The sequence below is a fragment of the Magallana gigas genome, chromosome 2 (genome assembly GCF_963853765.1).
Source record: "Magallana gigas chromosome 2, xbMagGiga1.1, whole genome shotgun sequence".
In the NCBI taxonomy this organism is placed as follows: domain Eukaryota; kingdom Metazoa; phylum Mollusca; class Bivalvia; order Ostreida; family Ostreidae; genus Magallana; species Magallana gigas.
Genome location: NC_088854.1, coordinates 48,412,269 through 48,438,492, shown reverse-complemented (window position 1 = coordinate 48,438,492; position 26,224 = coordinate 48,412,269). Strand labels below are relative to the sequence as shown.

Here is a 26,224-nt window from a genome sequence, read left to right as displayed (position 1 = left end):
CTTCCGTGGCAGAAAAATTAGTGCTAAAATCTTTGCCGGCAGAGCTCTTTTTTTAATCAAATAGGAATGATTAAACGATGATTTTTCAAAAATACATATCAAATTGATTGTTAGTTTGCAGGTTTCATTTAATCTTACAATAATAAATCTATTAAAACGCATGATGACATTTACGTGTGTTCATATGCCATAATCAGATTTGACGTGTGTAATAGAAAATTTAACGTCACCGATTTTCAATGCAAGCATAGGGATAAAATAAACACCGAATTCAAATGTATAGTATTAAAGAAGTTCAGCACATCGTGCAACATCATTAAAAAAAACTAGGAAATAAAAATCAAAGAAACAAATACGTTTCATAAAAGCAACGACAATATTCAATCAAACAAATATCATTTCTTTCCTCTGGATCAGCTATTTGATTAGTTATTCAAAGCAATCATAAAAACCTGGATTTTATAAAACATATCAAATCTAATACCGTATCCATAAAGAGTACACTAATTGCATACGAGGCAATGACTAAAACTGTGTACCGTTAAGAACATATGTCATCCCCAGAATATGCAATACTTTATTTAAGATATAAAAATAACATTTATGTATTCAGCTTTAACAATTTACATGTAACAACATGAAACATCAACGCAAACCATAAATCTTCGCAACTTATATGATTTTGAAAAACATAAATCTGTACATAACATTATTTTAAAAGTTAACAATTACACTTAAAAGAAAAGAATTTCTTTCATGAATATCCAATCGAGCTAAACTTGGTTATACTAATAATTTATCATATATAAAAGTCTTAAAAATATCAAGTGAATTCTGCTTAATTTTTATGAAAATGTGTTAATATCAACATTATCAACGCGCTTTGAAGAAAAGTTTTTAAGTGCATTAATTAATTTGCCCTAAAACTAAAACATTATTAATATTTTTTTAAAGTGCTTCAATTTTTCAAAATGCGTTTTCACAAAGCTTTGTTGAAAATAATAATTTTTGTCCTTGAAAAAAAAGATATTAAGTGAAACACTTTTTTTACAGCTTCATAGCTATGTTCCCTATGAAAGCGTTATGCTCTTTTTACTATTTAGATTTTCCTTCCATATGGATGCCCTGTGCCAAGTTTGGTTGAAATTAGTCGTGAGATCCTGGAAAAGTAAAAACTGTAAATTTTTACAAACTGACAGACGGGAAGACTGACGACAAATTATATAGTAAAACTCACTACAGCTTTTAGCAAAACGGAGCTTAAAAAGCGTTGTATTGAGTTAAGCATTTACTTATTAAAATTCAGATTTTTCAAATACAATAATTTAGAAATGTATTTCATTTATATATCAGTTTTCTTTCGCTAACACGTTAAATAAAGTTTCAGCAATTTAGAATTTCAAACAACTTTTACAATATCCTGATTTAAACTTATTTTAAACAAATTATTGTTTCCCCGATTCTTCTTTTCAAGTTTCTTTTTAAAAATGTTTTCTGAAAGATATCAAAGTACTATTCAACTACCCTAACCCCATCTCCAATCATTATGAACTTTCTGTGACTCTTAAGGATTATAGAAGTACAAGCCTTAAAAACTCAAAGCCTATAGTATTCTTGTTATATACTTGTGTATCGAATTACCCGAGAGACAAAAACATAGTATACAGGTGATGAAGGTATATTGCTACATAAGTAAGGAAAATTGACTATAGAAAAATTGAAGTCATCGCGTTTTGTTGCTAGGTTACCATCAGTGTCCATTTCCATTAAAATATATTAAATATGAAACAGATGACGCAGACCCTGTAACAATCTGTTAGAATTTCCATGGGTATCAATTGTGCCCCATTGTTAGCAGACCTATTTTTGTATTCTTATAAAGCAGATTTTTTTCAAAAACTTCTACGTGAAAAAAATATATCACTCGCTGTGGCCTTCAACTCAACATTCAGGTATATCAACGACGTATTATCAATTAACAATTGTTATTTGTATACTTATGTCGACTCGACATATCCCATTAACTTGAAATAAACGATAGTCTGCGTAATCTGTTTCATATTTGAATATTTTACTGGAAATGGACAGTGATGGTAACCTAATAACAACAATTTATGATAAACGCGATGACTTCAATTTTTTCTATAGTCATCTTTCCTTACTTATGTAGCAATATACCATCATCACCTGCAGATGTTTTTTTTTGTCTCGGTTAAATCGATACACAAGGGCATGCTCTTCGTATGAACAGTTTTTAAGGCGATGCAAACTACTGACAAACAAGTTGATAAAACAGGACTATCAACAGTCTCGTTTGAAGTCATCTTTTCGTAAGTTCTATGGTCGATAAAACGACTTTGTCAGTAGAATCTTCAACCGGATCGCATGCTGACTGACGTTTTTCGTACTAATTGTTATGCCATAATTAATCACCTAATTGTCTACGGACTTTTCCGGGGTTTTTTCCCGATTACGACAAAGAGCACACGGCGGATGTGACTGGTCAGCAGAGGGGCCTCTCTCCTCCCATGCACCTGATGCTATCTCTATCTTTTTAGACGTCCGTGTTGCTCTGCTTTTTGAGATGGTTGACGGTTTGTTATTGTCATTTTTTTCTTGTCAATCCAGAATTATGAATTTAATCTCCCAGTTTATTATAATACAAGGTACTATACCAGGTTTTTAGCGTTACTCTTGATCTTTATTTCTCATGCTATTAACAAAATTTATGACGACTTTATACACTATCATCATTTGTTTCCAAAATCAATGAGGTAAGTCGTAATCTTTATTTAAGGCGTGGTCCACAAGAAGTTTAACACAACATGACCTCAAAATAGAGGGGGTATATTAAAATATAAAGAGAATGAATCTTAAAAGCATTGATTGATTCCTTGCTACAGCACGTTTAACTTTCAAAACTTTAAAGATTTAAAACGCAATATTTTATATAAAAAATTTCAGCGAAAAGACTCTTTATCCCGTTTTTTATATATATAAATTGTGTACACTTTAACAACATTAGAACGTCCCAGAAATAAGTCATTAGGGGTTTTCAAAACAGACTAAAACACAAATTTTGGAATAAATCTTAGGTGTAAAATATTTTGTATTGACAACTCAATAACAATATTGAAAACTTAATAAATCATTTAATATCTGATCATGTGGATAGGCTACAGCTGTTACAGTTATATATTTATATGGTTAATAAGTATTAAGTACAGTGTTATTTTCTGTATATATATTGAGGTAGGGCCTTAAAAAGCGTAATTTTTTCACTTTTTCACCTATCACGAAAGTTTTTTAAATTTATTTTTGTGGTTTATTTTGTTGGGTGGAGGGGGATTGAGAGTCTTTAGTGTACAAATCCTATACCTTCTATATGGAACAAATAAATGATTGAAATTCATACAGGTAAAATGCAATAAATGGGATAAAAATTAATTATATAAAACAATAAAAGCCTTTCAAGTTTGAACTTCGAACACTCATAAACATTTCTTCGACATAAAGTCATTACTGTACATTCATGTAATATTCATGTATGTAAGTCATTAAATCATTACATGGTCAATAAGAAGACAAAGCCACCTTTTGCAATACTTCAAAGAATGATTCAGGCAAATTCCGGTTGTAGTTGTTTACTTCATAAATGATGTGTTAGCATATTCTTCAGCTTTTTGGGTCACAGATTTGTCATCACTTGATTCTACAAAAAAATCCAACAATTCAACAAAAGTTGACACTATGATATGAACTAAATATCAAATGGATGAATCTAAATATACATTATTTATATTTACGAGATTTACGTGCTTTGAAGGAACATTGTAACGATTTGAGCTAACATTTGTTGTTTCTTGTATATAATGCGTAAATAATGCTTTATAAAGGTATTTTGAAAGTGGAACCCGGTTTGGATGTTGGCTGTTGCGCTGAGCGAGATACAGTCTTTAAAATTCTTCAATTCTTTTTTTTTTGTAGACAAAAATCGTGCTAATATTTTATAGTTGTATTTCATGCAGGTGATATAAAATCAATAAATTAATTGATAAACTAATATGCTACTGCACAATCTATTCTGATATCTTCAAATAATAATCAATAGAATCATAGTTTGATACTGTTATGATACCATCACAATGATTTTCGGTGCGACCATTGGCGCTAGAGCAGCATATGATTAATTGAATAATTTAGGTGCATATGTCAAAACAATAGCAGCTTTTACCAAATAGATGCAATAGCGTGAAAATAAAATTAATTCTATTTCTTTTCTTGCTTTTAATCATTATTTATGATTTGAATGCTACTCTGTATAAATTTGAAAGCTTCTTAATATCAGCAACACTACGAGGTTTTTTTTATTGATCAATGAAAAGAACTGCCGTTCTATTCTACGTCGGTCTTTAGACTTCTTTACATCGAAATAAAATTGGAACTACATCCAAACTGTTTTTGATTAGAATGGCAGATAAGTTATTGTTTTATGACATACATTTGTATTGCAACAGCTGAAATTAATAATACAATTGTTGTCAAATATTAAATTGTACCTTTACTTTTCAGTGGAATCATCTTGATGGCATTTCCTTCTTCAACATCATCAACACTTTTTCGCAATTTTTCATATAATTTTCTACAATCAAATTAACAAATGTTTATGACTCTTTCTGACATATATGATTAAGCAGATGGATAGATGGATGAAGGATAGATAGATAGATAGATAGATAGATAGATAGATAGATAGATAGATAGATAGATAGATAGATAGATAGATAGATAGATAGATAGATAGATAGATAGATACTCGTTTTTTCCATGATTATCTGTAATATAAAAATAATTTTAAATAGTGTTAATGCAAATTTTTACAAAGACATTATTTTAAACAGCGATAAAAATACGAATTTTCTTTACAATTTTTCCTAAATAAATATGGTTGAGACCTCTATTTAGTACATTGTGTATTAGTTTAGAGAAGTCATTTAATATTTTTTTCATCTAGGATCAAATGAATTATTATGAAAAACTATCATTAAAAAACTATACTTTTAAAACCATCCTTTCGGTTCATAAACAAGAAAAAAATGTATTATTAATCTAATTAGAAAGATTTTTTATCGACTTTATTTTAACTATTTGCAATACCTTGGCTGGCGTTTTCGTTTGGTGTTAATTCGTCATACATGTTCCTGCAAAAAACGCATAAAAAAATCTTAAATTGAAAAAAATAAAATCATAATGAAATCATAATAAAATCATAAATTATTAAAACCTATAATTTTTTTCTTTGAATAATTGCACTCGCAGTGTGGTTCTAAAGAATGAAATATTTACATATTTACTTATTTTTCAACAGAATACTTACTGCATACGATTGTTGTACATATCAAGTGTAATAAAAGGATGAATCATTTGAATTTACATATAACAATGTGACATTAATATGTTTATGTTTGTATTGAATAAATATATACAAAAGAGTAATCGTTAACAAATTTAGCCATACAATAACAAATTCAGCATTCATACCAAACTCACACACCTTTCAGTATGTTCCTGTTGTTCTGAAATGGAACAACTAGATTTTTTAACAATTTGTTAAAAAAGTCATTTAAATTTATATTTTTTTAAACATATATGCATGTATACAAAAACATATATAGAAAAATTAGGCTTAGTAAGTATTTTGTATCAAATAGTGGTTTTCCTTTAAAGGAATTTGACAAACATACATACTTTGGTTTTTTGTTTTCAGTTTTAGACAACCAATTAGATTTTTTTATAAGATAGTTTCAATCCCTATTCATAAATTATATAGTTATCGAATGACTGCAGTGGAATAGATTCAGATAATTTAAAATAAAAAAGAGAGAATAATTAAAATTGTATTTTCAAATTAAGTCTTTACCTTTTATGGTTGTATGGTTCGATGTTTCTTTGTTTGGGTCAACTTTTATATCTCTGATTTAAATAGATATCACTTAATTAGAAATTATATAATTACAAATGTATACCAATAAAATATATAATTGTTTCAAAATACTTTGACATTGTGTTACGTAACTGAACAATTTATTGTTAATAGCTCATACCTAGAACTTCAAAGAAATTGTAAATACACAATATTTCAACCTAGAAGTGTAAAGTTTACACGCCCATATATCATGATTTTTTTATCCAAAACAGAAGAACTTTATAAAATGAGCTGCAACGTACATTAAAAAATCAAGGAAAACTAAAACGTCAAATAGAATCATTCACATATTTTTTTTTTGGCACAAACGCATATACAAAAATTTGATTAGCTGTTTACATGTAGTTCTACGAGAATTTCGGGTCGACAAACCGTAGAGCTACAGGTCCACTCATACAAAACTGTATATTTATTGCGCACGAAACGTTGCGCAAGGTTTTAGACTAATTATAACCTAATTTTAATTGGAAAATATTCTGTAAATATTTTCATACTGCATGTAAAAACCTGAGACATTTTACAATAAATGGCATTACTATACTTGCCTCTAAAATAATTTTTAACCCTCCTCACCAGTTCCGTAAAAATTGTCGGGTTTGTTTACAGGCAAAAACGGCGACTCTTGATCCTGACTTGAATTTAACATGCTTCACTTTTCGAAGTCGTTTGGCTTGTTTAGGAAAAACGTTAATGGCAATTTAAGGGGTGAATCAGTAGCAAAATGGCTCATTGATTTATGGTTAGAATAATTACATGAAAACATTCCTAATTTAGTTTTAATAAGGCTAAACCGTGAGCAATATATCTATACAGTTTGTTTGTATAGGTGGAACTTAACAGTCCGTCAACCCAAATTTTTCATAGAGCTACAGTTCTGCAGTTAAGATTTAGGTAGAGATTGTATTAAAAAAACTTACGTATTTCTTTTTTCCAACGCTACAGTGAATCAATATAAACATTTTCTTTTAAAGGTTAAGGTTGCTAGACACACCAATATATTATTTTATTTTTTATTAAATGAGATTTCACCAACAATAATTATTTTATAATTTTTGTATTTTTTAATAGAAACCGAAAAACTCGTTTTTACTTCATGCAATATATTTTAGAACTAAAGATTTGCTCTCGGTGCATTATACAATAATCTATAAAATAAACTCTATTACATTTTTGATAAAACAAATATTGATGAAAATGAAAAAGATTAATTGAGGCTATTTATTAAACCAATGGATAAAGTATACAAATGAACTGTCAATCGCATTACACTATTGCTATAAAATCATATTTTAAGGAAAAAAAAACTGAAACGAAATTGTGAAATTCAAGAAAAAAATGTCAATCTAAATTTGAACCGAACCCGATTGTAATTGAGGTTTCACAAAACACCAATATTTTATTTGATGTTTTAATAAAGAATCTTTTTTCAAATATGATTTCACGAAATAGAGACCGATAGTGGCTTTAAGTTATTGTGTTTGATTTTTTTTGTATATATTTAGTTAGATTTGGAAAAAAAATGTTTTGACTGCAACCAAAAAATTTTGAAATCAAAACGAAAATGCAAAACCTTTAAAAAATTGAACCACTTCTGATTAAAAAAACAAAAACTGACACCGATCAAAATCTTTTTAAAATTGAAATTTTGCAAAAATAGCGGCTTATTGTTTTAGCTATATTCAGACGAACTTTTAATTGTAAGTTTTCAGATGCTGTGTGCTAACTCTTTCGTCTAAACACGCATATCAAATGAAATTGTAATGATCTTAATTTTGAAAACAATGCAATAAATCTATAAAACTGAATTATACTTTAATAAATTTTTGACGAGTTTCCGGATTTAAGTATTTTGTTTTATCCATATATTATAGTTCCGAACAATATATCAAAAAACAAAAAAGAGGCCAGTAGGCGTTAACGGTCACCTGAGTAGCATATAACCCATTCACAAACTTGTCGAGGAGTCTCATGTATGCATATAATTAGGTTTCATTCTGGAGTAGAAAATTATAAATTTGTAATGACGACCACCTCTCTGCCTGAAATCTTTCAAAAAGGAATGTAAAACCTATAAATTTGGCGAAAAACTTAAAGATCTGGTCTACAAAATCATGAATTCAATTTTTCTTTCAGGTGCATGGGAATTAAGAAGATACTTTTTAAACATTATATGCATTAACACCGATGCTTTCATTTTGGCTCTACCCTAGAGTCAAAACCCATACTCCAGGGGACATGAAATTTAAAATTTTAGTAGAGGACTTCGTGGTAAAAAAAATTATAAGTCAGTTTTTCATACAGACGTGTAGAAAAGAAGATTTTTAAAAAATATACGCGTCATCACTATATTGCAATATTGCCCCCCCCCCCATATCCTTACCCCTGACCCAAGGGCCATGAATTTCACAATTTTTGGTAGAGGAGTTAGTGGACATTATAACCAGGTAAACAGTTTTTGCCCACATGTGTGGGAGTACACAAGAGGATTTTCTAAGATTTAGTACATTTTAACTATAAGGCCATATTGGCCCCACTCTATAGCCTGAACCCCTGACACAGGGGTCATGAATTTCACAATTTTTGTAGAGGGCCTCATGGACATCATAATCATGCGTTTAGTTTTAAACAATATAAATGGGAGTAGAGAAGAAGATTTTCTAAGATTTAAAACATTTTAACTATATGGCCATATTGGCCCACCCTAGAACCAAAACCCCTGACCCGGGGGCCATGAATTTCACAATTTTGGTAGAGGGCTTCATGGACATCACAACTATGCAATCAGTTTTTCCTAACGTGTGGGGGTAGAGAAGAAGATTTTTGAAAATATGGCTTTTTTCATATTCGGCCTTACCTGTGGCGCACCGGGATGGTAGAGCCATGAATTTCACAATTTATATTTCTCTTACCATAGAGATGCCTCACACCAAAAATGGTAACAATCAGCCTTGTAGTGTTTTAGAAGGAGTTAGAAATGTAAAATTGTTGACGCACGACGGACGACGCACGACGACGGACGAAAACAGATAGCAATAGGTCACCTGAGTTTTCTCAGGTTACCTAATAAAAACAATGTTGTGAAATCTTATTTTGACGTTTAATATTTTTTACGAGCTTTGATAACTTATTTCTAGGTATCTGGTCGAACTGAGCTTTACTACTGATCGTTTTACAAATCAAGCAGCGATTCAATAGTCTTTGGACAGTGAATTTCTAAGTGATTTTAGTGTTATGTGTTTCAAAATATAATTGATATGATTTTTCATAAATATGCTGTTGGAGAATTGTATCAAATTAGCCTTAATTGTGGATGTGAAAAAAAATAAACTTTGTCAAGTCAGCATAAGTCCGGTATAACCGTCCGTGGACAACTTGATTTGTGGTAAAGAATATAAATATATTACCTATTTTAAAGATACATGTGTATCGTCTGTGAACAAAAAACACAACAATCAGTATAATCGTAACCAACACCAGCGACCCTCCAACACTTCCAGCAACTAACGCTGTCAAAGAGCTTGCTGTTTCTGTAAAAAAGCATTCATGATTCTATTAATTACTTCTCATAGTAAAATAAAGCGGGGTATTTTTTCCATAAAATCAACGCACCGCATTCAATTATGAAAGTTAAAACACCTGATCACACAAATAGATTACAAACATGAAATATCGTTTGGCAATACCAATAACCATTATTTATCTTCTTTTTCTTTTTTGTTTTAGTGGGGGGTTTTTGGAGGTGGTGTTTTGTTTAATTTGGGTTTTTTTTTATCATTTAAACTGTTGTATCAATTATGTTACAATGTTGAAAACACGACATTAACTGAATTTAATATTAATATTTGAATGTTCTATCTGAAAAAGTAAAGAAAATATGAATGCATAATCTTTATGAATTCTCATAATTTTCAAGCATTAATACTATCGGTCCCAAAAGGGCGAACGATCGTAGAATATCAAAATTTGAAGTAGCTATGCATGTCTGTAGAGCTAACCAACTCGTTTACCAGCCTTCTCTATCAATTCAAGGCTGTGCTCTTACAGAAAGCTCATGAAGTCTAATTTTGAACATGTAAATGTAAAAACAATTAAAACGTTGAATATATGAATACAGTACATCTAATTGATGGGTCTTATGCATTCGAAACACATTTTCAAAAACAAATATAAATATATAAATATAAATAAAAAAAATATAGATTGGCAATGCGTGCTGAGTATGGGTTTGTATTAAGATTTTTAAAGCGAAATATGATTAACGTTTGTGATATTTTTAGAATTATACTTGATTAAGGTAAATTTCCTTTTAATACTTATTCTTTTCTGGTTATCTTTCAACCTTTTAGTGTCGATTGGATAAATAGATAAACATTATGAGAAATAAATGAATATTACTTAGAAAGTAATTTGTTGCATGATTCATTCTAGCTATTTGAAAACTGAAAATTCTTACGTATAAGAATTCAATTTACACAAGATCAGTTGACAAATAATTCAATATAACCTTTTACGGTGGTGCAGCTGATTGCTTTTGAGGAACTAGATCCATATCTGTTCTTTGCCGACACAGAAAACCAGTACGTCACCGACGGTTGAAGATTGCTAACGTAAGTAACATGAATTTCATTTTCACCCTTGTCGTTTAGACCATTGTAGAGACTAGTTCCATCATGGCCACTCAGAGTAATCACAGTAAAATTCTGAATGTCTCCGCCATTGAAAGACGATATCCATTGTACTATAGCTCCTGTTACTTTACATGTTACTTTTATATTTCTGGGAAGGTCTGGTTTTCCTTTATATACACAAGAAACCAGTAATGCCATGGTAATATTGTATGAAATACATATATGTATGCTTAAAAGATGCTTCTTGCACATGAATAAGACACTGTTTGAATTTCTCAAAACACTAAAGACTTTAAAAAATGTCAATTACTTTTAGAACTTGTTCCACATTCAAAACAATTTTAATCAATATCCGTTTAGCAAATTTAGTTAAACTAAAATATTATGTCCAAAACAAGATCAGTTTCCTTTTTAAAAATTGAATAAAAGTAAGTTACATGTTTCTATACTTACTTTGCTTAATTACATTCACAATTACGGTTTTTTCTCCAAACATGTTGCTCGCTCTTAAATAATAAACCCCAAAACTACTTTTCTCAACAACATCTTGTCTTATTCGAACTGTGAAATTATTCACTTTATTCTCTGTGATAGTGGTTATCATCTGATCGTTCCTTGTTCCGTTTTCATACTGTAGCTCGTATTGAGGCTCTGGATATGCAATTATTGTGGTTGAAAATTCAATGCCGGTGGTGCAACTAACTGCAAGTGTTATATTTGTGATATCTGGCGTTGGTTTACCTATGAAAATAGCAAAATATATGATCATACTTTCAACTCTTCATTGTGTCTCCACTTTGGTCAAAAATTTTCTACATACAAAAATATTTATTTATACAAATATGCAGGGATTTTTTCCCGATAAAAATGTACTATTCATTACTGATTGATAAATAACCTGTATAGCGAAGGTAACTCACAACTTTATTATTCACTACATTTCCGTTATACATAATTTATCAATATGTATCATTTTTGAGTATGTATCAGATATGTTTCTGTTTAAATAACGATGAAGATACCGAATACCGTTAGAAAATATCAGTGTACAATAGTTAAATCAAAACATTGAAGCAAAATCACTTCATGTTGATTCGAGTGTTTTCCTCAAATACCGTCCACAATTACATGTATTATGCATGTTTACATGTATGCGAGCTTGTTATTCGATTACTAAATTGCGAGTAAATTTATTGATATTGTAATAATTTCTATACTAAGTATCATTGTGAACTCTTATATCGGTCAGTGAAATTTAAATAAATTTTACCATATAGTTTAAATATATGTCTTCAAAACAATTATGTTATCATAAATTCGATTGTTTTATTCCGACTCATGCAATCAATAAAGTTCAAATGTTAGGGTTTGTAAGAAAAAATCTACACATGTATGTGTCTATTCAGTGTAGCATAAACATAGACAATTGCTTTTTTGAAAATGAAATATTAAACAGTATTGTGTTTTCTTGTGTAAAATTGTCAAATTCATTGCCAAGTTCAATTTTTTTTGAAACAATAAAGTACGATAATCCTAAACGGTAATAGGGATAACTTCAATCTTGCAATTTCAAACACGTGATACAAAATAGAATAAAAATATGAAATTCTCAAAACTCTTTGTATAAAAGTCATAAAATATCATATATTCATTGTTCAAATAAACGAACAAAGAATTAGATATTGGCAAAGTAGTAAAAGAGGACATATCTCGGACATATCCAGTAAATACGTTTGCACCCAGCCATATAATAAATATTGCACATTACAGTTAACAAAAAGATTAAGTACTTATCGTTATTTCTATTTTCTTCCATTTGTTTTTAAACATATCCTTGAATACACATTCTTTGTTAAAGTGTATGTAACGCATGCCACACTATAATGTCTTTATTCAACTTGTTCATAATAACACTAGGGAAACAGACAACTTTTTAAAACACAATAACCGATATAGTCTTACTCGCAAAGGTAAAAAAAAAAAAAGAGTTGCTGGGCAGTGAATGGGAATAAAATCCGAGTTCGAATAAAAAACATTGACGGCTTTAGCTTATCAGTAAAATCTTCAAGAGGGTACTTACAATGTAATTATGATTAAATTTCATTACATTTTAGAACGTGAGTTTTATTTGTGTTAATTGCTTATTTTTTACAGGATCTATTTCATTTCATTTAAATTATTTATCTACTACGTTGCACGTAAAACCCTCATTTATGTCTACATATCCATGATATAAAATTTACAATAGATATTTACTTAAGTTTAGGTTAAATATGAATACATTATTGTTGTTACTGTAATGCATCACGAACTGCAAATTGCATGTCAGAAATTTGCAGTTTAAAATTATAATTTACTCTTTAAAAACAAACATATATATAACGATTGATAAAGTTCTGTCAGTTTTTTTAAGACCAAAATCTATTTAGAGACCTGTTTACATTAATAATGTTCTATACATAAATTGTTTCGCTACATATTCCTCAGTGGATGATTATTTCTTGTAATAGAATTTAATAATTCATTTAAATCTTTTTATAATAAAGATTAAAGTACCATTCTGTATTATTTTAAAGCACCTTTTTGCAAAGTTATATTTTAAAAATACAGCTCATATTGCATAGGTGTCGTTTTAGTTAATGTTATATTTAATTTATTTAATTTTGACATTGTTAACCTGTACATATAATTCCTGCATTATATCACTGTTGCTGCAAACATTGAATATGATATCGTAAACATAATTATTACAATATATTAAATGTTCTAACACTTGCTTTTTTTCATTATATATATATATATATATATATATATATATATATATATATATATATATATATATATATATATATATATATATATATATATATATTACCCAAAAATTAGTCAAGGGTTTTAAGCAAATAAGGATCTTACAGTTTACAATTAGTTCCACCCTTGCTGTCACTGCATTCCCGATTCCATTACTGGCCACAAGGGTATAGTTCTTGGTATCTGTACACGTGGTGTTTTCGATGGTGTATGATGCAGTTTTGACTGAGGTCTGGGTTTTCAAAAGTTGTGTTCCATTATACCAAGACGCATCTGACAAAGGATTGCTTACTATAGATCGAGTTATTGTGAATTTCTCACTCTCATTTACTATTTGTAGAGATCTCTTTTCTATTGCAGGTTGATCTAGAAATAGAATAACCAATTACAATGGCAACTTTTAAGCTTGATAAGATTACATTCTTTGACCAGCATGCCTACAGTGTAAAAAAGGATTGTCTTTGATATGTATATATCTACACGAGCATAAGGATTTAAATTTGAGAATTTAGGATTGTCATTTTTTTTCTATGAATTTTTTTATTTGTTATAATTTCAAGAAATAATTTGTATTGGATATTGGTATAATTTCTGTGGAATCATTTAAATTCGTGGGGAGGGCTAATTTTCGTGGATTGTGACTTTTTTGTTCATTCACGGGGATGTAATTTCGTGGATGCTTCGGTTACTGTTTCAGTAACAAAGATAGCTCTTCTTAAAATTGTTTTCGTTGAGGATTTAAATTCGTGGGAGAGGACTACCCACGAATACCACGAAAATTGAGCCACCACGAATATAAATGATTCTACAGTAGATGGTAAAGTAGTATTTAATCTTTAATTTTGCGAAAAAGCCTTAAAGGGACTTGGACACGATTTGAGATGAAAAATTTCATTTTTATTTTTTATGTATAAAATGGTTTATAGGTGCATTTTAAATGATTGACCAAAATATTCATTGCTTAAGTAAAGTTATAAGCGAGATACAGAGGTAAAAATGATATTTATGTAAACAAAGCTCGAGTCTTATAGTTGTTTACAAAAAAATATAATGCAGAGAATGACCATTTCTTAGACAAAATGACATGTTAAAAACGATTTAAACTAATTCAATATCTTCTTAAATACTGTTATCAACAAAAGAAAGTAACATTTGATTGAAATTTACACCAATACAATGAATATGTAAAAAATGAAAATATTCGAGCTTTGTTTACTAACAAAGAATTAGAAACTCTGTATCTTGCTTATAATTTGATATTTGAGTTTTAAAGTTTGACATTGCATTACAAACTTCTATATTTAACAGTATAAACATTGAAAATGGGAAAATAAAATTTGAAAATTTTCAGTCAAATCGTGTCCAAGTCCCTTTAATTCAATGTGTATATGCAAAACCAGACACAGTCTTATTTTCAATTACTGTAATGTTTTATATAAACGCCCCAGCTGCAGAAAGATAAGGTAGTCCACAATACAAGGTGTGGTTAACACAGGTAAAAAAAGGGGGTTGTTTCACTCTGTAAAAAGCTTACTTTCCCTTATTATAAGATGAAAGGTTAAGTCTGTTTTGGATAACCGTTTTCATATAATGTTGATTGATTTTTTTTTATACAAAAAGTACAAAAAACTAACAGTAAACGATATATTGCAAAACTTTTATCTAAGATTTGGAATCTCTTTCACACATTCCCTAAAGTATTCAATCATATGGTCGACTCATGTTTAAGAATGTGTTAACGGCTATTTATTATCAGCCTTTAACTATCAGCCTAAAATAAGAGAAGATGTTCATTTAATAAACTAATCGAAATATTTGATATACAAACCGCCATTTTGATAAAACGGTGACCAAACTAGATTATTAAACAATTAGTTTTAATTTTCTTCATAAGTCTACTAAGATACTAGTTAGCTCAAACACATCATCATTTTGAAGTCTTTTTACCACCTTGAGAAATGGAATAAATCAAAGTACTGAGAGTACTGAAAGACGGGGTCTTGAAAGTTTGAATTTGTAATTGTCATGGATTTCCTCGAATATGCTTCCAAAATTTATGAGTTTGAATTAGTTGTTACAATCAATGTTAATTCGGCTTTTTTGCAATTGTCTGATACATTGCCTAAATTTTACTCAATCCCGGCCTTCATAGTTATAGAAAATTGACACAACGGTATATTATGTAAAATAAGACCCCAAGGAAAAATTTTAAAAATTACTACTAACCGGGAAAATCAAACAACTATATCAGAGTAGATAATTTTAGTCATTAGATTTATTTAATTTTTTGATCCAAGGGAAAATCCACAAGTCGGACATTATCCGTAATAAAAGTATTATGAAAACCCCGAAAACTCTAAAACTGCTGAATTAACAAACAAAGTGAACATTTGTATAACAAACACAGGCACTTGACGTTAAAAATATTTTTTTTTACAATAAGATTCAAAGAACTCTGACAATAAAAAGATTTGTCACGGTCGCCATTTTGATTTTTAAGACCGACTTATCTGACACGATTTTCTTCAATTGCGATTCCTACAAAATAAATAGGTAAAAATAAACGCGTTCGCCACTTACTACTTCTTTGTGTAAACTCGTGCATCACCTACACGTATTACGATACAGCCGTGCCTTTCATTAAAAATCATACTCCGAAAATCAGAGACATAAATAACAGATTGTCAACTCCGCCATTAGCGTTTAAATGTTACGGGACCAACCTTACTTTGAGAACTACAAGTGCAACAGCAATCTTGTATAAGTCATTAAATTTGAACCTGATAGTGAACATGAACATGAACCTGTAAATATTTTAAGCATGTTTTATTTATGAAATATTTACAAAAACTCTTTATTTTGTTTTTAAATTACTTTTTTAAAACTTATTGACTTTTCACAAAGTAATGGTAATGCATTACTTTACTCTTGTAATGGTAATGTAATGCATTACTTCAAGAATATTAAGAAATGGTTATGGTAATTTAATGCCCTTATTCATGAAGCAATGGTAATGTAATGCATTATTTTACAATGTAATTCACCCCAAGCCTGATTCCAACTAAGCCGGAAAACATGAACATTAACATTTAACTTGGTTCTTTAATCGATAAGATTGTATATATTATATGATGTATAAGTCTTCCAAAATGTATAATCTATTATAGATTTTGATTACAATGCATTGTTTAAAATTTAAATTCAGTTTAATCAACTAAAGAGCCAACGAACGAGAAGGCAAATTAAGACTTTTTTTTATTTTCTTTTTACAAAATTCCTTTAGAGACGAACAGCAATCATACCGCAACCAGCCAATGAAACACCTATTTAATTTTTAAAACATCTGTGTATAACCCGTCCCGATTTTAACTTCGGCTTGCACATGAAGTCTGGTAGTATTCATGTGAAAGATTGTCAAAATAAAATTCACAACTTTTCAAAAACGGCACATTGCGTTTGCGAACTTTAATTTCGATCCACCATCAACATCTTCTATTGATTAATGAGCTCGTACACAAACTGAATCGTCAACGGCGCTTTGCATTCAGTTACGTAACTCATTCCACATTTGAACCCGAGCAAGAATATTTTGATCAATAAAACTATTTGTTTATTTTCTAAATAGAATTTTGTTTATACACAGAGGACTTAAAAAGATTTAATGCGTGTTTTTATAATACATATTTACTGAAATGCATGAAAACTTTCTGCACTATTTTCTTACGCGTAGACTCAATTCATGTGTTCTACGCGTGCCTTCCGGTTTGAGACTTCGGCTAGTAGTAAACCAATAGATGGGGTCACGTGACCCCGTCTTAAAATGACGAGCTCGCGCCCACGCTTCCACATGACTTGAAAATAAAGTGTTATGATGTTCCCTATCTTTAAGCAGCCTCGGCGTTCCAAAATGATAAAAAAAAATATCTCACAAAGAACATTGACGTCCATGGACTGACTGTGTGTCCCCTTCTCCCCACTACTGTAGTTGTTCTCTGCTGTACATCTGTATGTTCCAGAACTGGTTCGCTGTATGTTAGGCATATGTAGAGTGGAACCATTATGTCTGAATCCTGGGTTGTCTTCCTTGGTCCAATAGAATGTGCTGGAGTTAGGATTACCAGAGACGGCCTGACAGGTGACTAACAAGGCTCTTCCTTCTACTATGTCTTGTTGAGATAACGTCATTATTGTTGGTGGGTCTGTATACACAACGTGTAACGAGATCAAGGGAAATTTCAAAATATATAAATTACAATATCAAGACTTTTCAGTTTCGTGTATGTTAGTTAATAGTAAAAACAATGCACTTTCTAATGAATGGTATTTAAGACATATTTGTTTTGTTCAATTAATTGGCAAGTATACTATCCATAATTCAATCTAATTAGCTATTTCTATACACTAAACAAAACCTATGTAATATTATAGAAAGCTTATCACAGAAGACCACAAACCAACCTGATGCACCTAGAAAACTACTCATTTAACCTATGAAATACAAACACAAAATATTTCATAATTTTGTTTTGAACATCAGTGACCTACAAAGAACATTGACGTCCATGGACTGACTGTCTGTTCCCTTCTCTTCTTTATTGTAGTCGTTCTCTGCTTTACATCTGTAGGTACCAGAACTGGTTCGCTGTATGTTAGGTAGATGTAGAGTGGAACCATTATGTTTGAATCCTGGGTTGTCTACCTTGGTCCAGTAAAATGTTGTCGAGCTAGGATTTCCAGGGGTGGCCTTGCAGGTGACCGACAAGTTTCTTCCTTCTAATATGTCTTGCTTAGATAGCATATGCACTGTGGGTGGGCCTGTTATTAAAAAAGTACTCATATCAATGGATAGTACGATATTATGAAACATTTTCCTTTTAACGTGAATAATAAGTTGATTGTCTTTCTTTTGACACAATGGTATTTATTCTTCCTATGAAAATTGGACATTTTAATTGAAATGGATGTTTGTTGTTCATTAACAGTACATGTATTTTCTAAAATGATAATTTCATAATTCATATTAGTTGAAGTTTCAGGCAGAAATATCAGAAAAGACGATTTCTGAAATAAATAAATTTTGATAAATAGGGCTTATATTGTTTGATGTTTTCCAATCTAAAAAAAAAAAGATGTAGGTCAAGTGTTTTACCTATGCACGGGATATATTAATTTCTCTATATCGTCAGAACAAGAAGTTAAATATCAAAACATATTTACACTGGTTATGTATATGTTTATATTACAATCCATTCATTATTCATAAGATGTCTGTCATTTGAGGGGTTTGTGTTTTGTGATCTTTTTCACAAAAATAAATCACTTAACATAAAAAAACGTCGCAAAGTCACGAGTTGGAAAGTATAGAACCAAAACACCCTTCCAAGATAACCTTATCAAACTTCATAAGGCTTTATGAATCATCCAGTTGGATCACTTTACTAATACCCTTTCATTTATATATATATAGAGAGAGAGAGAGAAAAAAAAAGAGAGAAAGAGAGAGAGAGAGAGAGAGAGAGAGAGAGTATATCTTACTTGCTATTTTAATGATGACGTCAGAACTTCTATAACTAGAATTCAACACATATTCACATCTCCACAACGATCCCTGTTCATATTCTGTCATGTTCTCTGCTGGTATAGTCAGAGTGTACACATAATCTGAGAGACATCGGTATGTGTAATTAGGGTTTGCACTCTGAATAGCACATTTACTATTGACATATCCGATAACGACACATAAAACATTGTTTCTGTAGAACTTAACACCTTTGAAAGTTTGTTCAGTGGGTACAAACATGCTACAAGTCCAAGTATATGACTGTCTCAGGGAAGCAAACTCTGAAGATCCCGTCATGTTGAATTGTTGACCTAAGTTACAAAATAAATACGGTTTGTTTAAAACAAACCTTTATACCGAAATTTTAAATCGCTTATTAATAAATTTTAATAAAAATGAAAGGGATTTTTAAAAATCGTCACATTTGTGAGCTTGTCTCGGATATGAAAGTAAATATTTGTGCCTGTTGACATTTCACAACTTTAAGCTCCAAATAGTTTGATTTTATTAATAAGCGGTCGACAACTTCCTTTATCGAACAATACTTTAGCTGTAAGGTGGTCAAAAATTCAGTTTTATGTGCGACAAAATATAATATCATCCCAACCGCCATCCCCTTATTATCTTTGAAAAAAATACTGCGGTTTGCTTTTGGGGTTTTTTTTTTGGGGGGGGGGGGGGTTGTTTTGTTTGTTTTTTGGTTTTGTTTAGCTAAAGGTGATCAGCTTCATTAAACATGTACTGGAAGATGTGGCGGTGGATCATACTGCATTTGGCGTATTTCTTCGCACTTTAACGAAACTGGAGGAGTGCAACACGTTTTCTTTCTGTCACTTTTTTGCTTTTATATTTTGACACTGTTGCACTTATGATTGAAAAAAATGTGTTGCATTTGTATTTTTCTTTATTGTTTATGATTTTTGTCGATATTGATATATTTAATTTATGACGTTCGTATACTTTTGACAGACAGTGCATGGTTCGCTCAATGTGGGTCGTAATATTTTGTATTAATCGCTGATAGAGGGACAGCCCCTACCTTTGATTCACCGCATCAAATGAGGCAATTGCGCAGAATAAATTATAAATAATAATACACTAAGGTATTCATTTTTGTTTACCAGGCACCATAGATGATACAAATTATGACTACAGTTCTTACATTTAACCATCAAAAATTGTAGTTCATTTGGAATTTAAAGAAATTTGGAATTTGTAGAAAAAAAAGAAAGCCACCTTTTCTCAGTTTGGTTATATTCAAGTCTCATTTAGAGAAAGTTGTTAATTTTTGCAACTATCACATGTGTTCGGATATTATAAATTCTTAATTTTGTCTTTGTGTGGCACCAACGAAATACAATTAATGATTTATTACAACAATAGATATCATATTCCATACTTCTAAATCATAGTATTTATATGGAAATGGAAACGAATTTACCGATTAACAGTGCGAGAAGAAAAACTACATCTAACTTCTCATAGCATCATTTTGATAAGGAAAAACTATAAATAAGCTTTCGAGTGTTACAAAAGACTAATCATATTACAATACTATTTGAGGATGTCCAACAATTGAATATTTCCTCAGACAATGACAAAATTATTAAGAAATAATTAAGATTGTGGCCGTGTTTTAAGTTTGAATTTAAGTTTGGTATGTATGGATTTCAATTCATAGAGATACTTGTAATTGCCTGACGTCATGACGTTAGGCATATCTAAGGTTTGCATTATCCGAAACAGTGCAAACAATGGGACAACCAATATCATGATATTTCACAAAAAAGATTAACCGATGCATGTTTAAGATGTCAGCATTTACATTCACAATTGATTAAAATGTTATATGGCATGTAATAACAACAGCGAGCAAGAGTTTTCAAGTAAAAAGGACATTCACCATGCAGTGCACGTGTGTAATCCTAATTAAAAATAGGTTATTCGTTGTGATGTAATTTCGTGGGTGCGTCGGTTTTCAGTTTCAGTAACAAAGATAACTCTTTCTAAATTTGTTTTCGTTGAGGATGTAAATTCGTGGAGGAGGGCTACCCACGAATACCACGAAAATTGATCCACCATGAATTCTAATGATTCCACAGTATTTACTCTCCAACCTCAAGCGTACATGCACTTATATGATAATAAAAAAAATGAATTTCAAGTGATATATATGTACGTGTTCTAGATCGAAGAAAAGACTGACATTTCGTCTTAAATTTGCACGTTCCGTTTATACATTTATGTTCATCACCAAAAATTAAAATTCATTTCTGATAAGATAGCCTAATTGATACATGCATGCTTCCATTGAATAATTTTGTTCAGTCAGGCAAACTTTTTGGAAAGCTATTACTTATAATAAATGTGACTTCATTAACCCTCACCCTCACAAATGGTGATCGGCAAAATATGCAGTTTATAGTTATTGTTCAAATATTTTAATATTGAAGATAGCAACAATAAAGGACTTATATCACGGTACATATCATGTTGATTTTTTGACTGGTTGGAAATTATATTGACCTCAGTAGGTAATTAATATGATGTCTTTGACATTCTCAAAATAATGATCAGATTCAGTATTTTTTGTAATTTTGGCTTTCTTTTGGCATTTACATATGTATATAGATACAAAATAAAATCGAATCAGTTCAAAATCATCAGATATCAATTTTTCATTTGAATATTTATTATTTTAATTCGGGATTATGCTTGTTCATTGGTTAAAATAAGACTGTGTCAAGTATTAAAGATGTCTTACTTGCTTTAACCAATATAATGCTTTTTAGTAGATTACTGCTAGGTGTCAGACCGTCATGTAAAGAATATACCCCAGCAATTTTTGATTGAAAATTTCGAATGCACAGGGACATTATTGTTTTAGAGATCGTACATGATGATTCATTTCCAAAGTTATTTGAAAAGATACGAGTATGCTTAAGAGTAATATATTTAACACCTAGCTTGAATATAATTCAAAATCAACATTGCTTATACTGCTTGCAATAATCCAAATACAAATAAGACACAAGTTTAATGCGTTTGTTTTATATCTTGTGTATTTTAATGTCGGTTGACCTAGTTTTATACGTAAGTCTCAATTGAAGAAGGAAGAAACTAATCCCTTTTTAGTTATTATAAATATGAAATGTTTTACTTACCCTCTGTAGTCAAAACAATGAAAAAGAGCCACAACAAAGAATCAAAATATGGGTTCCTTCCAATGTTAAGGTAAACCATGATTTAAGTTGTAAAAGAAAACTAAATTCTTAAGCTTCTTTTCTGACCGGGTTTATCTGTTTACCACTTAAATCAACAAGGAAGTTTTTCTGTTGACTGTAAAAATAATATCCAAGTCAAAGTTTTAAAACCCTTGCTTTACTGATGGCTTCAAATGCCAATACATGGTGAATACAACAACAAATGTAAAGATTGTTACAAAATTTTGGAGTAATCAAATTATAACGCAAATTTAAAAACATGATAGTAATGCCAACTTTCTTAAACTTTGCATACAAATAAATATCATTAAATGTCTTATATAAAAGTAGGGGTCACATCTCGAAAAATTGAGATATGACATGAAATAAGATAATTTTAGGCAAAAATTGGAGGTTTTTTTTACTTCTATGAAATATAAGCTTAATATGCCAAAATATATCGATAGAAATATCAAAATATTGCTCAAAAATGTTTTTCAGAACAACATGAATATATCGTTATACAAAAACTATCTGGAAGTTAAGTTTGTGCTGAAAATTACCAACCAAAGTAACAGTACTCTAAAACTATTGAGTTATGAAAAGTGTTCATTTTCTTCTTAAAAACCTTCCGCCACAAAATGTAGTCCCTTACTAAACTCTTAAATACATACTTTTCTTGTTATTTAAAATTGGTTTAGTTGGTATTGCATAAAATATAAATATACAAATGGAATCAATATATGATGCAAAAATTTTAAATAAGTTAGATAAGAGGTGACATAAATCAGTTACCCAACAAGAGAGCAGCGAACCTTTTAAGCAAGAAGAAAGCATAACAAACAATATTTGACTTATTACAAATTTCTTATTTTTATCTTACAGGCGGACGTCAAAATCTTTTTATTTTTATAAAAATCGTCTTAAATATCACAGTAATTAATTAAATATGTCAACCTAATACTTAGTAGGAGAGCAAATAAAGGCTTTCTTCCATAAAATTCCACATATCATTATTATATTTATCATTATCAATTAAATCCTATTTCATAGTGTTGTTGCTTGGTTTTTGGCGCAAACGATTTATAAAATGACACTTGATTTTTTAAACCTTAAAATGCATTCTTTTGTGCTTTTTGCTGGTATGAAGTAGTGACATCGCAAAAAATAAATATCCGAATTGCTTTGGACTGTGTAGATTTGTGTATAGTCCGCATTTTTGAAAGTCAATGAGAAATAGAAGAAATCATACTTAGTCGATGTAAATATAAAATCTATATTATTCAATACATCATTTGAAAATGAGTTTATTTTACAGAATTTTTAAGGGTTGCTAAACATGATTGGGTGTTACTAACTAGGTTACATCGATGAATATTAGATTGTATATACTTGAAAAGGACAGCTCGGTTTATTAGCACAGAAATTTTAAGTCTAATAAAATTTAAAACTTTATTTGTAAAAACTACAACAAAAAACACAAACACACATTAATCAATGAATTTAAGATAAATCCACAATACTGATACGTTGCAACTTACAAAACATAACTAATCAAATGCGGTTAACAATTAAAAAATTATGTGGGGGTTTTGTTTTTTTTATACAAGGTTTAAACATGTTCATTATATAACGCCAGATAGAACACAATTCACCGGACTTTCTTGGGCATCGAAAAAAAAAATAAAGAATGGTATCTCTAAACATATGCCAGCGGTGGGTCTTAAAGCAATTGAATGTAAACAGTTTACCACTACCATAAATAATGATGCATATCTTCCATGTGGTTGTTTAATTTTGGATAAAAGGGAATTCTTTGAGACTACATACATATCAATTGTTAAGTACATGCAAAATGAAACATAAATTTCAAATGAATTTTTGGTAATATTAAGGGTGGAGGTCAGTTTTTCACATCACTTATTCAAATTTACATTAACCGTATTTGCCAAACTAAATAGAGACAAATCACCTTAACGGAGGGTTGTCACATGTCTTTATTATATAGTAGGCATTTTCTGTAATAGCTTGCACGATTCAATAATGGGCAATAAAGGAACATTATCGGGCTACGATATGAGGTCACCGTTTTTACTGGACATTGTACATTTCAAAGGAGCACACGGCAGGTGCAACCGGTCAGCAGAGGATGCTCACTCCTCCTGGCACATGATCCTACCTCTATCTTTTTAGAGGTCCGTGTTGCTCTGCTTTGACTTTGTATTTCGTTTTATGGATTTTTGAGATGGTTGACAGTATGTTATTGTCATTTTTTCTTTCATCGGCAGTGCCTCTCTACTTGAAGTCGAAGTATGCAACCTTCTTGTATTTTATATAGAGAGGGTCTGATTTTTTTTAAATGTTTGTTTCAAGTAGTTTTGTGTAATGAGATTATTTATTTACTTCAAAAATTTCTATCTTTGAAAGGAAACCGATTCTGCAGGTGTAGTATAAATAAGTCTATAACTTTTGATACTGTAATAGCTAAAAATATCGGCCCAAGCAGCTGTTATAGAGGTCTTTAAATTTTTTATTTATTTCTACAGAAATGTTTGATTGAACTATGACCCCATTCTGATTCAAGGGGGTCATTTACGTTCTTGAATCTTAATATTTGAAAGAAAGCTTGTGTAAAACATGTTTATATATCTTGCCACAAGTTTGTGCAGTAAAACATTTCAACACTTGCAACGACATTTTTACTCTTTCAAAAACACCTCTATTGAAATCTAACTAACTTGTATAAACTAAGTAGAGCTTTAACCACTGCTTTGTGAAAATTCTTGAGAAATTGATTTTGAGAAAAGTCAAAAATGAAAATTTGTTTTCTTAATGACGGACAGAGGGGCCTAGATACATTTGATCAGAAAAGCTCTGTTTTAAGCTCATGTGAGTTTAAAATTAAATATCAATTTAAAACCCAGTAAAAGTTGTCATATGGTTTGACGAAGGTGCGTTCTGCGCATAAAGAGCCGTTTTACAAACATTGTGTTGCCTCGTCGTTTCTTTTTTCAATGATCAGAGTAGAATTGATAGGAGCTGTAAATATTAGTAAATAAATGTTACTAGCAATCATAGATTGGTCATATGAATATTCAATTTAGGCTCCCTCTTTAAAAGGATTCGGGCGGACATCTGTGTTGGATCGCTAACCAAGGGCAGTTAAGTTGAAATCAGTTGTCAGTAGAGTGACACCATGCGACAATAATGTTAACCATTTTCAATAACAGTCCCTCGTTCTCTGAGTTTCGGGCTTATAAAATTAAGAGTCTCTTTTCTACATGGAATAAAATACATATTTGGCGGACCAAAAGGCACTAACACATTTCATCAAATATCACACACATCAATGCATTGTTTGTGCAAATTTATTTATTTATGAAAAAGTATGTTGTTGTTTTTTAAATGGACATTCTTATCATTTTTATTTTTATAAAATGTATTTTGAAATGTTACAAAACAAAAAAAACAAGTGTTTTTCTATTACTTGATCTAAATATTCAATTAAAAAACGATGCCTTGGTATGTAAAAATGAAATCTAGAAAAGTCGTGTATTTGTTGCTTTATTTATATTTCAACAATCGCCTGTATATTTACAACAATAAAATATATATTTAACACTAACACTGTAAAAGCAAATGAACTCATAGGACATAGCCCATTCATAGAAAATCATCATATTCTTCGTCACTAAGTTTTTCGCTTTGTTGAAAACTATACACTCTGAAAATTAGAATTAAATTTTGTAGGCAAATGATAACTTTATAGAACAACACCCTCATTTTTATTAAAGGATAACATGCCCCGGGTTCTGGGTTCTAGCAAACGATTTTCCAGCATTCTGTTCATATAATTGAACTTTGCAACCCAAAAAATAAAACAAAATGAATTAACAAAAAAATCTTTGCCAAATTGATCATTTGATTTATGTTTTAAAACTTGTTTTAAATCTATTGTACTTAAAATATTTTCAAGACAAAAACAATTAAGAGTACATATACATTTATGAAACGTTTAAATAACTTGTCGAATACA

At 30.2% G+C, this 26,224-nt stretch overlaps 2 protein-coding genes across 4 annotated transcripts in view; both read right to left on the bottom strand.

The window, feature by feature from the left end:
* Positions 1 to 22,288, bottom strand: part of LOC117681776 (carcinoembryonic antigen-related cell adhesion molecule 5-like) — a 59,604-nt gene extending 37,316 nt beyond the window's left edge. Inside the window, exon 1 of the mRNA XM_066076963.1 lies at positions 22,150 to 22,288. Within this exon, the coding sequence (XP_065933035.1) occupies positions 22,150 to 22,228 (79 nt within the window). The 5' untranslated portion in view covers positions 22,229 to 22,288. The remainder of the gene's footprint in view (positions 1 to 22,149) is intronic.
* LOC117681777 (neural cell adhesion molecule 1-like) lies at positions 942 to 21,905 on the bottom strand. 3 transcript variants are annotated; one of them, XR_010711265.1, is made up of 16 exons: positions 21,750 to 21,905; positions 18,961 to 19,296; positions 17,971 to 18,240; positions 17,355 to 17,624; positions 13,531 to 13,791; positions 11,068 to 11,355; positions 10,491 to 10,781; positions 9,391 to 9,513; positions 6,904 to 6,922; positions 5,921 to 5,973; positions 5,555 to 5,576; positions 5,158 to 5,201; positions 4,817 to 4,835; positions 4,560 to 4,642; positions 3,595 to 3,712; positions 942 to 1,160 (listed from the first exon to the last, which is right to left on the bottom strand). XR_010711265.1 is itself a non-coding variant. In XM_034447712.2 (15 exons), exons 1-15 carry the CDS (start codon positions 21,859 to 21,861, stop codon positions 3,645 to 3,647), a joined length of 2,253 nt encoding a protein of 750 aa, XP_034303603.2. In that variant the 5' UTR covers positions 21,862 to 21,905; the 3' UTR covers positions 2,689 to 3,644. The 3 variants fall into 3 exon arrangements, 2 of the variants coding, with proteins under 2 accessions (XP_034303603.2, XP_034303602.2); XM_034447712.2 differs by lacking the exon at positions 942 to 1,160 and having other exon boundaries at positions 2,689 to 3,712; positions 4,566 to 4,642; XM_034447711.2 differs by lacking the exon at positions 942 to 1,160 and having other exon boundaries at positions 2,690 to 3,712; positions 21,750 to 21,904.
* Positions 22,289 to 26,224: the final 3,936 nt, after the last annotated feature.

Excerpts from the sequence above, each read along its gene's own strand:
- LOC117681777 (XM_034447711.2), bottom strand. The coding sequence starts at position 21,861 with ATGTCCCTGTGCATTCGAAATTTTCAATCAAAAATTGCTGGGGTATAT. Across the intron at positions 17,625-17,970 it reads CATGGACGTCAATGTTCTTT|ACCCACCAACAATAATGACG; the intron begins GTAGGTCACTGA and ends TTGTGTATACAG. Across the intron at positions 9,514-10,490 it reads CAGCTGCACCACCGTAAAAG|AAACAGCAAGCTCTTTGACA; the intron begins GTTATATTGAAT and ends GCTTTTTTACAG.